The 13,016-nt window shown below is 42.2% G+C and overlaps 1 protein-coding gene across 18 annotated transcripts in view; it reads right to left on the bottom strand.

The window, feature by feature from the left end:
- rims2a (regulating synaptic membrane exocytosis 2a) overlaps positions 1-12,305 on the bottom strand; it is a 151,311-nt gene extending 139,006 nt beyond the window's left edge. For 13 of the 18 annotated variants that reach the window (XM_084942729.1, XM_084942735.1, XM_084942723.1 and 10 more), the window contains exons 1-2: positions 12,073-12,304; positions 11,336-11,530 (exon numbers count right to left, since the gene is read on the bottom strand). In XM_084942729.1, coding sequence (XP_084798855.1) covers positions 11,336-11,514 — 179 coding nt within the window. In that variant the 5' untranslated portion in view covers positions 11,515-11,530; positions 12,073-12,304. Of the gene's footprint in view, positions 1-11,335; positions 11,531-12,072 lie in introns of all 18 variants that reach the window. The other 5 variants (XM_084942718.1, XM_084942722.1, XM_084942724.1 and 2 more) reach the window with 1 other exon arrangement.
- Between the last annotated feature and the right edge of the window lie 711 nt (positions 12,306-13,016).

The raw sequence follows: 13,016 nt of genomic DNA, 5'->3' as shown, positions 1-13,016 counted from the left end.
GTACCCGCTACTTTTTTTCTGTTCAGGTTCATTTTAACATCCAGGACAAAAACAGTCTGTGTCTTTTTTGTATTTCTTCATAAAAATCAAGCATATTTTGCCTGTGCATTTAACAAAAAAGGGCCTTATTTACCCTGTACTGTGAGCTTACATGTTCAACTTGATCTAAAACACTTCGACAAGTGTTTTGGATTAAGTTTTAGCTTCCTTAGCAACATTCACTGAAGCTAATGTTATTGTATAACTGAATGTTAGTTAAGCTTTGTGACTGAGTTAGCTATTTAGCACAGAGGTTTTCGTGTGGACCTTTCTGTATGCCACAACTCACCATGGTGAGATTATAGTCTGCCACTGAGAAAGTAACTAAATGAACGGAGGGAAGGAAAAGGGCTTTGTGGTATCTACTCTAGGGTGACCGTATTTTGATTTCCAAAAAAGAGGACACTTGGCTCAGTCATGAAAAACTTGCTTAAAGAAACATATTTAACATATTTAAACGATACCTCCTCTGTGCGGTTAATGAATTGTGAAATAAAATATGCCATATAGGCTTTTACAAGTCAACAAGTGCAAAAAAATAACTTGAAAGCTTCTGGAATTAAATAATGGTACAGAAATAATGCCTCATCTGCATAAGAAAAATCACCAGTACTGGATCGGTACGAGGGAAGTTTCTTTTGCAGTTCGTCTGAAAAGATGGACTTGCGCTTTGGGATCTTTTAAACATCATTAGGCGCGTTGCTGCGCACTGTCTGTCCCGTCTGCGAGTGCAGAACAAGCGCTCACAAAGCAGCAGTTCGGGGATGACTTCAAACACATGGGTCCTCTGTCGAAATATAGTAAAACCCGGACATTTTTATCAATCACGAAAATCCCCCCGGACGCCCCGGACAGAACGTGAAAAGAGGACATGTCCGGGGAAAAGAGGACGGTTGGTCACCCTAATCTACTCTGCTTCAACCAACACGACCTGGCTACAGGAGAAAAGGATTCATATATTTTTAGAGCAAAATCATCATTAAAACATTGTTCAAGATTTCAGGAAATACTTTTATTTCCTTACTTGTCAAGAGTTGCTTGAGGAACATTGATACCATATTGCTTAGTATGACGCTAAGTCAGGCTAACAGTTAGCTTGACTTTGCATAGCAAGTGGAAGCAGACATGAATAAAACTAGCTTACTTTTAACTGCTTAGTTTTAAAAACTATATCAAACGACCCGTAAGCCCACTTAGGTATATGTAAAATTTCAGTTTTTCTAGTTTAGTTTTTCTAGTATAATTTTACTCCTTCCTGAAGTTGTTGTTATTTCTTATGAATTAGAACAATTGAATGAGTATTTAGTCTCTGAAGAGTACCCTAACCAAAATCATGTTACTCCAGCATTGTATACCCAGAGATGATGGGTAACCTTCATTTAGCTTTCATCAGAGCATGAAACTGATTAAGGCTGTAAGGCTGAAATGTTAGCATTTTTGTTGGTGTATTTGAGATTTTTCAGCTATCAAAGCAAATAAGTATGTTTTTGAATCTGAGAGGACTATGACAGAACTATCTGTGAGGATCAAGACTTTTGATGAAAATAAGTCACTTTGGTTTTATTAGATGGGTGTCAGATCTGTTAATGACACTTATTTGTCAAGAACGAAGATGAATTAATCAATTCCTCAGTTAATTAACATGATTCTTCGTTAGAAGCTCCCTTGTCTTTATGGTTGTTGGAGATGGTTCTGTTTCTTTGCTGTCTGGGTTTCTTGGATGCCTGGCTGCATGCCGGTCACTGCGGAAAGCTGAGTGTCCCCACTATTAATAGTCCAACTAACAGCATGAAGGTTCTCACTCTTTGAACGCAGTCAGCTGGAGATGACCTGGTGCCACGTTCCACCTTTAGTAACTGGCCATTCAGCGGCTTCACTTTCCCATGCAGGTGTCACTGTCTCTCCTGCTTTCAGTTTGTCTCCTGCCTGCTTGTTCACAAAGCATCTACATAGATGTTAGCAGTACAAACATTGAACTATATTTAACAGCTGTAAGTGCTCAATTCCTGTGCCACAGCCTTAGATTCATATTTTGAGAAATCAGTAGCAAAGATTGTTGTTATGATAAATTCATCTCAAGCGTGTCATCACTTTACCCTTAGAGATACATTTAACATTGACGCTACCAGCTATTCTATAGCAGGCACATATGTTCTTCAGATATGCTAGGCTTCCCTCAGAGGATCAAATGCTGTATATCTTCTTCCAAAACGGACTTTATAATGGTGGATGGGGACGGGGGATGGGCAATAAAAGTGATAAAGTGTCGGCTTCGCAGTGCCTTTCCCTTTCATGATTCTGCTCTCTTTGTTCTTATTTGGCCGATGTTCCTTTTTTGCATTCATTATTTATCTCTTTTTCTCCGTTTTCTTTGTTTTACCGCACTACTATTCATTTATAGCTGCATTTCTGTTTCATTGTGTTGCTCTCATTCAGGCTAGTCTTGCACAGCATGCTGGGAAGCTTACATAACAAAAGGCCAGATGTTCTAGTAGTGAAGCTGTAGCTGGGTTCTGTTCTGGCTCAGTCCAGGATCTCTAGGATCGCTTTCAAGTACTTTCTAACAGACAAAATGACACACTGACTCACAGTCACATAAAAATTGCAATACAAACAGTGCTATGTCTATCTGGCCACCTAACTTCTTGTGATCGGACCCATAGAAATGAAATTTTTAAACACAGTTAATTAAATAAGACATGAAAGTTGCTTGAGGCTTTGCTTAACTATTATTTAACATATAATATTATAATAAGTACAGAAGAATCATCATTTGCTGGGGTAGCAACAATTTAATATGCATTGCTTGTACTAGTTCCAACAACCTATTAAAACATTTTCCTGTAGTCGTGTTTCACCAAGGGCATTTTAGATTGCACAGCCAGGGGCAGGAAAATCCCTTCAAACTTTGCTTGAGGGATAAGATCCCAGAAAGTATAAAACCAATGCTGACAAATGCAGATGTTATTTTGAACAAAGCCTTAAGAGACAATGGAGCCCAGTGCTGTGCTGTGCCACACAGGAGAATAGCAGGCTATGGGAGATGGCAGGCTGATTGCTCTGTCAATGAAGACTGAGGCTGTCATATCAGCAACGGGACCTGATAGCATCACAGACGTCAATGTCTCTCCTCTCATTTTCTCTGTGATGTTCTCTTCTCCCTTTCCCCTCTCACCCCCCCTAGTCCCTGCTCACTTCCTTTCCTCCCCTGCCCTTTCTTCTGCTTTCCTAACACATTCTAGCCTATCCACGTGTGTGCTCTCTCTTCTTTTACAAACCCTGTTATTGACTCAACAGAGCATTGTCAAAAAAGCTCTTAAACATTACATCCCTGTGAACACGACTACAATGAACACTGGTAATCCCACCAGCAGATCTACATTACAGACCAAAAAATATTATGAGCCATTACACACTATTACATCAGGTGACATGTTTGTTTATCTGTAGTTAATCCTGCAGACATGCTCCCAGTGCTATAAATAACTGGCAAATGTATTTTAATCCTGAACTGAAAATAGCTACACGTGAATGTTTTATTTTTGTTTTAGCAACATTTGATTGCCCAGATGTTCTGCTCTTATTTGTATTGTGGGAAAAAAAAGGTTAAAACATACTTTATGGCTAAAAGCATGCATTACAACAGCAGCTGCTTAGCTAAGGGTGGATGGGCTCTGCTTTAGAGACAGGGTGAGAAGCTCAGTCATTCTAGAGCCGCTGCTCATTCCACTTTGAAAAGAGCCAATTGAGGTGGCTCTGGGACAGACCCAGGATTTGCTGGTGAGATTATATCTCGACTGCCTCAGGAACAAATCGGTGTGGCCAGGGTGAGGGAAGTCTGGGCTTCTCTGCTTAGACTGGGGCCCTTGCAACCCGTACCCAGGTAAGTGGTGGAGAACGTTCACAAACTGCCTTCATGGCTTCGGACTACATTGCTAAATGCTATATTTTATACAGTGTGGCAATGGAACTGAATTCCAAGATAGATTAGAGAGATTAGATTAGATGAAACTTTATTAATCCCTCGGGTGGGTTCCTCCGGCAAATTCAGTTTCCAGTCGCACAGCACCGACAGACGTTGCATGTTACAGATGCAATAAAGGGGAATGAGAGCAAGGATATAAACATAAATATACCATATATACACATATACATATATATAAATACAGAATATATAATATGGATAAATAGGAATACCAGTGGATTGCACATTTGAGTGAGTCTATTGCACAGTAATTATTGCACAGTCGAATATAAGAAAAAATATTGTGAATATTGCACAGTAGAAAAAAAGCACTACAGCTCAGCTTTGTCCCCCTGTTTCCCCTCCCTCTCTCCTCCAACGAGGAGTTAAACAGTTTGATGGCGTGTGAGACAAAGGAGTTTTTAAGTCTGTTGGTTCTTGACTTTGGGAGAAGCAACCTGTTGCTGAATAGGCTCCTCTGATTGTTTACGACCATGTGCAGAGGATGCCCAGCATAATGTCCATAATGTCCAGCAGTTTCTTTAGTGTCCTTTTCTCTGCCACTGTCACCAGTGTCCAGCTTCATGCCGACCACAGAGCCAGCCTTCCTGATTAGTTTTTCCAGCATGGATGAGTCCCTCTTTGCTGTGCTGCTCCCCCAGCACACCACAGCATAGAACAGTACTCCTGCAACCACCGACTGGTAAAACATCCTCAGGATGAAGAGGTGTGGCCCCGTACGCTTGTCCATATAGTATAATATGTACTGAATGTGAAGGATGTGGCTTATATTTACAGAGAACTGTAAATCAGCTCACTTTCTCGGTTTTGTGGCATTCAGTCTAAGGGCTTCCATGAATTATGCTGGTCGCAGAGATATTTATCCACATGTTGGCAAATTTAATAAGGAATTTAGCAGCTAAAAACATGATATGTTTATCTATACTTCATGTAAACCGAAACTGAGCTAACAACAATAAACTAAGCTTAGAAGTAGTCTGAGGCATTTTCTTTATAATAATACAATAATTTTTACAATAATACAATGCCTGTATTGGATGCCACATTTTGGCATACAAGCCTTTGTTAGGGTTAGAGAGACTTCATGGAAACAGTGGCTCTTTTGTCGTTGTGTTCCACCAACAGGAATCTTCCATTTGTGCTGTCCAACAGCAGTGGAATATTCCAGTCTTACCCAAGACAGAAGAATGGAACATTCCACGCATTGGATTTTTTTTTAGGTGTAATATCACCATCCCATGTGACTTAAGGTATTTGAAATCATATAAAATAGAGCGCCTTGGAGGTCTTTGAGTTTAATTCTTATATACATATATTCAATCCCAAGAGTACCTCTGTCTAAAACCATTCAGATCCAGGAAGGACTCTTACTGAAAAACTCTTTTTGGATATTAAATATTTGGCATTTGGCTGAGTAAAACAATTCAGATGGAGCAAGAGTCATAATATATCAAAATATACAGTGGTGTGAAAAAGTGTTTTTGCCACGCTTCCTGATTTCCTATATTTGTCACATTTATCTTTGTCACACTTAAATGTTTTGGATCATCAAACAGATTTAAATAATAGACAAAGATAACACAAGTACATACACAATGCACTTTCTAGATGAAGGTGCTTATTATTAAGGGGGGAAAAATCAAAACCTACATGGACCTGTGTGGAAAAAAGTGATTGCCCATAAACCTAATAAGTAGTTGGGCCACCTTTGGCAGCAACAACTACAATCAAGCAATTGTGATCACTGGCAATGAGTCTTTTACAGCACTATGGAGGAAGTTTGTCTCACTCCTCTTTGTAGAATTGGTGTAACTCAGCCACATTGGAGGGTTTTTGAGCATACGCAGGCTTTCATTCCACATGCCTTGCGACAGCATCTCTTTCAGTTTCAGGTAACGACCACTCCAAAGTCTTCGTTTTGTTTTTCTTAAGCTATTCAGAGGTGGACTCGCTGGTGTGTTTTGGATCATTGCCCTGGTGCAAAACCCAGGTGCACTTCAGCTTGGGGTCACAAACAGATGGCTGGAGTCCCAAAGCCTTGGAAATGGCTTTGTAACCCTTTCCAAACTGATAGATGTCAGTGAGAAAAACGACTTGCTTGGGTTTTGATAGTTTTGGGTTTTGATATTTTACATATGTTCAGAAAATCAACCCTTATCTTGTAAACTAATGCTAATACTAAGTGCATTCAAATGGTAAACAAGCTGGGAATGAGATTGGTCTAACCAACTAAAATGACTCCACATGTCATGTTTAAAGGTATATTTCTTAGATCCTGGGAGCATATTCAAAATGAAAGCTGGTACTGGGCCGTTTGAAGAGGACGAAAACAAACAAACAAAAAAACCCAAAGCATTTACAGACATCAGTGGCTGATATTGTGTCAGAGCTAATATGCATCAGTGAAATGTTCATTAACATAGTGATAATTTTTTTAATATAAGGAAGATATGTGGCTTTACACCCACTTGTAGTGGCTTACAAGCTACTTGTAAACATATTGTTTTAAAGTGTATTATATACAGTAAATCATGTCACATTAGATCAAACTGAGCCAAACTACTTAAAATATACCAACTGTCCATACCCAAAACACACAGATACTTTAATTAGCATGATGATGTATTCATTTGGCGTGTGCTCTGCTTTGCAGAGTCAAGACATCTTCTCTTCCACTTTCTCTCTCTATTTTTTCCCTTGGGGAAAAGCGATGGGGGATGGGAGACTCATGACAGAATCTGCTCTCTGCATGGGAAGGCGAGTAAGCATGGGTGAGTGAGCTAAGGGGGACTAGAGAGACAGAGAGAGAGAGAGAAACAGAGAGGGAGTGTACTGTAAACTGTCCAGTGGGAAGCTTATCAGCATTGCCTCATCTTATTTCACAACAATATGACTCTTTTTCTTTTTTTTAATTTGTCAAATTGAAATTTGCTTTATTGGAATTCATTAATTTACCATCAACATTACATAGAAACAGTCAGATTTACAGTTTACATCACTGGCTTTTTCTCATCCTATAATATGATAGCTGTCATTTTCTCCCCTCGTATATTTTTGTAAGATGCTGTTCTACATTTAAATTTTATTTCGCAGACATTACAAGCTTTAATATTTTTCTTGAATTCAGATCACTACTGCTGCCAACATAATCTAACAAGTGGTATTATTTGTTCAATGAAAAAGTATTAAGTTGTAGAGTAGAACAAGAATTTTAGAGGCTTAGACCTCTGTATGATGTGTGTGAGTACAGTACTCCACAACTGCTGCAGCCTCAGGAGGCCTGAGATCCTATAGCCTCCAGGGACACGGGGCCTCTGAGTAACTCTGACCCTAGCTGGTATGTTGAGCTCTCTGGCACAATCAGATAAATGACCAGGATCCAGGGCTGGGGTAGGGGGCGGAAGTTTTTGAGTGTACATGTATGTCGGGGGTAGGGGAGGTAAGAGCAAGGGAAGAGTTAACGGAAAATGGGACGTGATCAATCAAAGCTAATTTTAGGCCAATGCGCTTCATGTGGAACACCAGCCATCATAGCTGTTGACAGGCATGCTAACCAGAAGTGTAATCTGTGTTTTTAGGCGACTCGTCGTAGAGAGAAGTGAAAAGGAACTGATGAACAGTTTACCCATCACGGAGGGCTGTAGTCAGCCTGTGAAAGTAATGTGTGTAATGTGCTCTTTGTCTCTGGAGAGAGTTTTCCAGCGTCTGTGATGATGTCATTAGGAGTACCCTGCTTGGGTTTTAGAAATGGAAAATCAACATTACAAACTGGGGGCTTGAAATCAGTGACCTTTTATTGTATATGGTGGGTTTATGGCAGAAGGATACAATCAAGCTGCATTCGGGGAACTGTAGGAGACAGTTGTTTCAGATCTTAACCCACATTAGAGGCTAACAGTTAGGATACCCCTGCATTTTTGGATATCCTTTTCTTACAATACTAGTCTTGCGAGTTAATGAAAGTGCAATATTACAATGGTGGCTTATTTTGTTTTTTTATTTCACAGCAAATTCACTGACATTGTTTTCACATATGATTTTCTTTCTGCTTGGAATTGTTGCATTCCATGTTTACATAAAAACACTAAAAGCTTTAGTGATTATATTTATGCTATGATACATGATGCTTAAATTTCTAGTGTGGGGGTCTTTTTTAGATAAAATGAAAATTAAAAAAATAACCTTAATATAGAAAAAAAGGTATTCCCAAATACAGAAAATAGGTCATACTTTGTTGTGTGCGATTAAATTCAGGGGGGAGCCCAAATAGATGGCAGAGCAGCAGACACCTCACAGCCCCGGAATAGCTGCATCTCAGTGGGAGTCCCTCCTTCAAGGCAGACAGTATAATTAGCACTGTCAAAGGCGATCCCTGAACAAATGGCACAGTACCCCCTGATCCACGGGGTGAACACTGTCGCAAAGAAGAGGACAAAGTGGCATATTTACTGGGATGCTACTTATGTGGTGTTTAAAGTGAAAAGACAATTTAATAGGACAGTGCTTGCTGATGTCACTGATAGGTAGGTGGGGTGAGACTTGTGCCACTGAAGTTATTCAAACAGTTATTCTTCCCACACTCTAGCATGCAGACCTAGAGGACTAGAAAAGAGGGAGAAAGAAGAAGTGGAGCTACAGGCATTCTGTGGGTAACCCATTATAGGCAGCTGATACCTTGCTGTAAGAAACAGAGTGTCTACATGAGTGGGGGTCCCATAGCCATCATTACTGTACTGCTCAGGGGGTCACTGAACCATGGAAAGCTAGGATAGTTGATAGCTCCAGAGGATTCTCCATAATGGAACAAATGGCCCTGGAGATATGCTTAATTGTCTTTTATAGGTAGACATGTTAGAATTATGCACTGAAATATGATTTAAAGGCTACAACTTTGATGAGCCTCTGGGGAAAGAAAATAAGCTACAGATACGTATGCCGCTGCCTTATACACTTTTCACTGGGGCAGCACATTTTCAGCACACGCACACACCGTGGCACCTCCAGTGAGATGACAGCAAGTTGGCAGGCCCTGCAGCTGGAGGCTTCTCTCTCTTTCTCTCTTCTATCCATCCCTCCATCCTCGCAGGATTCCCTCTGTTATATTACACACTTCAATGTTCAAGCTGCCACTTTCCAGAAAAGCTATCAGAGCTGCTGTGGGATCGGACCAGGATTGCGACAGCAGAAATGCGTGAGCCACACAAGCAGGGCTAGATGTTGTTGCGGTGTGGAGGTGTTTGTTTCCAACACTGCTGGAAATGCTACGAACCATCCAATGACAAGTTAATCCGCTGCGGTTGTACCTACGCCAGGGCTGAGCATATTAATGCTACTCCGGGATATGTTCTGCTTGTGTGATTCATAGGTAAAGAAAGTGGGGATCTACTGTTTTGATGAATCATGATGAGTCACCACATATGTATAGAGAGGCATTCTAAAACTGAGCCAATATCCTGTTGCACAAAAGAAAACTTTACTATCAGGCCACAGAGGAGTCAGACGGTCAAATCAGAGTCTCAATAGATAGCAAAACAGTGCCAGCCACCCTTCAGTGTAAAATCCACCTCTTTTGCCACATGTAATTCAGTACATGATGTAAACCCCCCCCCCCCCCACCTGCACACAAACACACACACACACACACACACAGTAACCAAGGCATGAAAGGGGAAAACCGAAAAGAAAACACAGAGTGCTTCTTATGCAAAGCAACTCAAACAAAGGCCTCTTTGACCTCCCAACATCTGGTGTCCATTCAGCCTGTGTGGCGTGCATCAAGTTACCCAACATTATGGTGAGACAGCCAGTCACGCCTGTCGCAAAGAACAGCCTCTTCTGCCCATGCTCAGTCATGACAAGGCTTTGACATCACTGTCAGACTAAGAGTGACTAAAGCTGACAATCTCCCTTTACCTCCGGAGAAAGAGAAATAGGAAAAACATGCCGCTGTTGGGGAGTAAGGGAGGATGAGGGGAGACAGTGAAAGGGGAGGAAAGGCGGAAAAAGCCTGGATGAATCACCCAGCACGCACCGCAGCGGCTGAGGTAGCCGTGTCTTGGAGTACATGAGTCATGTTCATCATGCAGCAGCACTGGGCAGGGATTGCACAACTTTCTCTCCATTAGGAATGTTGCAAATATTTACCCTTTGATGGGAAAAAACAATAGCTCTAATCCTTCTAAAGAGCTCCCAGTGATAGTGCCACACATCCCTCACACTGAAGTCACTGGCACCTGCTGAGAGGATGGTTGGAACACCAGTCAGCCTGCTGCAGCTCTCAGGCACACACACCCACCCCCATCATCCCAAAACAAAACAAAAAACCATTTGACACCTAAACTGCAATCGGATATTTATGCTGCATTCTAATACAATAGTAAAAACCAGGCAGCACTAAAAGTGTGTGCAGCTTTTCATTGAAGAAAAAGATAAACCCCAAGAAAATCAACAGGATGGAAACATTTAAGGCCCACATTTATAACCCTCTCTCTTAAAAATCCCAACGGGTTCAAAGCCATTTTTTTAATTAACAGTCCATCAGCAGAGTGTGTTTCTTTATAACAGGTCAAGACGAGTGGGGGTAATATCCCACCATAAACGAGATTTATGGCTCAGGCGGTGATAGTTTTAGAGCCATGATGGCGGAAATACTCCGGTCCACCTTAAAAAAAAAAAAAAAAAAAAAAGCTAAAACCCTACAGTGGACAGCGCCGTGGTGCTGAAACAGCTCCGAGCGACATCTGTACACAAGAGGAGCGGGAGGGGGGTACTTTAACGTTGAAATCACACACACACACACAAACACACACCAGCGTGCGCCATTGCCACAAAGGACACCTTAAATGATCTTTCCAGTGTCATATTGTGTAATCTCGATGACGTTCGTGGGGAAAGGTTAAGCTATTTGGCGTGCTTTTTACGTGAAAATGGCGGGCGCCGCTGCTAAAACCCAACCCATTACAGCTATAGCCACAGCCACAACAAAGTGGGAGGAAAGCGCCTGAAATTCATGTTGCACTACAGCACTGATGCCAAGCTGGTAGAATAATATAGGAAAGGCTCTAAAAGGGGGGGAGTCAAGAAGCGTCAGCCAGGCAAAGGGGACCTTGTAATAATCACTCCGGTAGCCTACTATCCGCTAGTGGTCGACAGCAAAAAGTTCTAGCTTGGAAGTCAAGAGTCAACACGGCCACCAGTATCTCAGAGATATGTACACACGCTGTGTCTAATGACAATCCACCAACACACAAGGTTTATTCACCAAACAGCACCGACACCGCCTGTTATCACCCTCTCTTTCTCTCCGCTTACTTTAGCATAGACTGCTCCTTCGCTTCCTCCTTCTTCTGTCGGTCCATGACGCCGAGGATGATCTTCCTCTCCTCCTCGGTGAGGTGGCTGAGGTCCGGCATCTCCGGCATGGCGCCGGCCGCTGAGGGAGTAGCAGCAGCAGGGCCAGGGCCGCCCCGGGGCCCGTGTGGAGCAGACATCTTTTACACACAGTGGCTAAAAAACGAGAAAGTCACCGTCAACCAGCAGCATCGTGGCCGCTATTATTTATTTATTTACCGTTCTTTTCTTAGTGTTAAAGCCGCTAAATGTTCGGTTTGGTTTGGTGTGGTTTGCAGAAGGCACCGCGGCTTACCGACAGCATGACATCTTGGTTAGCGGTATCATGAACATTATTATCATCCTCATTATTATTACTGTTATTATCATTATTATTATTACAGCGTGCTGTGCGAATAAGCGTCAAAATAGGAACTACAGGCTTCATCCCCAGCTAGTGCAATGCTCGCGGTGAACTTATCAAATACGCTGCAGCTGACCGAGCTGGGAATATTCAAGCCAATTTTACACGCCAGCATTTGAGAGCGAGTTAAAGATTAGAAAGAAGCAGATGCCCTTAAAAGAAACAAGAGTGCACAGGCTGTAGGCTACAACCTTCAGGTATTCCAACCACAAGCTTCCATCCATCCAGGAATTAAAAAAGTAGAAAAATAAACAGGCTTAGGAAGAAAAAAAAGAAAAAGAAAGACAGCTCTTGCCTTTTATTTTGCAGTCATGTTAAATCCTGTCTAACCCATCGCTGCCATCCCTTAGAGGGGTTTCACTCGCATGTTGGAATAAAAGATGCCCGGTCCGTCCTTATTTGTCTGCCTCTGGGGTCCTTAACCCTCCTCCGTCACTCTGCTTAGCTCGCCTTCCTCCAGGTTAGTAATTCTTGGAGATTTCTTTAATGCACAAAAATGGATGCAATGAGAGGGGGGGGGGGGGGTACTGTGTATGAGTGTGTGTATGAGTGTGTGTGTGAGAGCGAGAGAGAGAGAGAGAGAGAGAGAGGTGGAAGAAGAGGCGGAGCAATGGAAACACGTAGAAGAATAAAGCCGAGAGGACGCGCTGGATGTTCATTGACAGCAGGCTGACAGCGGCCGCTAAAACGCGGAGTGGAAGAGCGGCGCGCAGCTGGAGCACCGCTGGAAGCGGGATGAGCATCATCATGCATATTTCATAACCAGATCATGAGCGCCGTGAGAGTGTGGGTGGGGGTGTAAAGTGGGAAGGTGAATGGGGAAAATGACCTGCGACGATGATCGTAACCGCTGCAGGTGTGGCAGCGGCGGTTCTGCTTTCATGCACCATTTGCGGCACACGCCGGCTTTGATGCCAGATCACGTGAGAGATTCTGAGGGACACGCGCAAGAAAACAGAGGCAGAGCGGCTACACAAGGCTGGTGCACTGCACAGTGGAAACAGGAATATTAATATCAATATTATAGCTGCTGGTTCCATGTATGCTAAATAGACACCTTTAGGGATTTAAAGGCAACATCTGCAGTTCGTTTCAAGTGTTTTGTGACGTGAGCCATTTCCAATAAAAGTTGGTTGCGGGTATATTTTTAAATGACATTAAATGATATTAAACTCATTATATGATCAAAGCAGTTCCAAACACCTCTATCTAGGAGTGTCTGTACCACCACTCCCTGCA

This window comes from Perissodus microlepis, chromosome 11 (genome assembly GCF_051167445.1).
Source record: "Perissodus microlepis isolate ML-2025 ecotype Zambia chromosome 11, ASM5116744v1, whole genome shotgun sequence".
In the NCBI taxonomy this organism is placed as follows: Eukaryota; Metazoa; Chordata; class Actinopteri; order Cichliformes; family Cichlidae; genus Perissodus; species Perissodus microlepis.
This window is presented reverse-complemented; position numbering and strand designations above follow the sequence as displayed.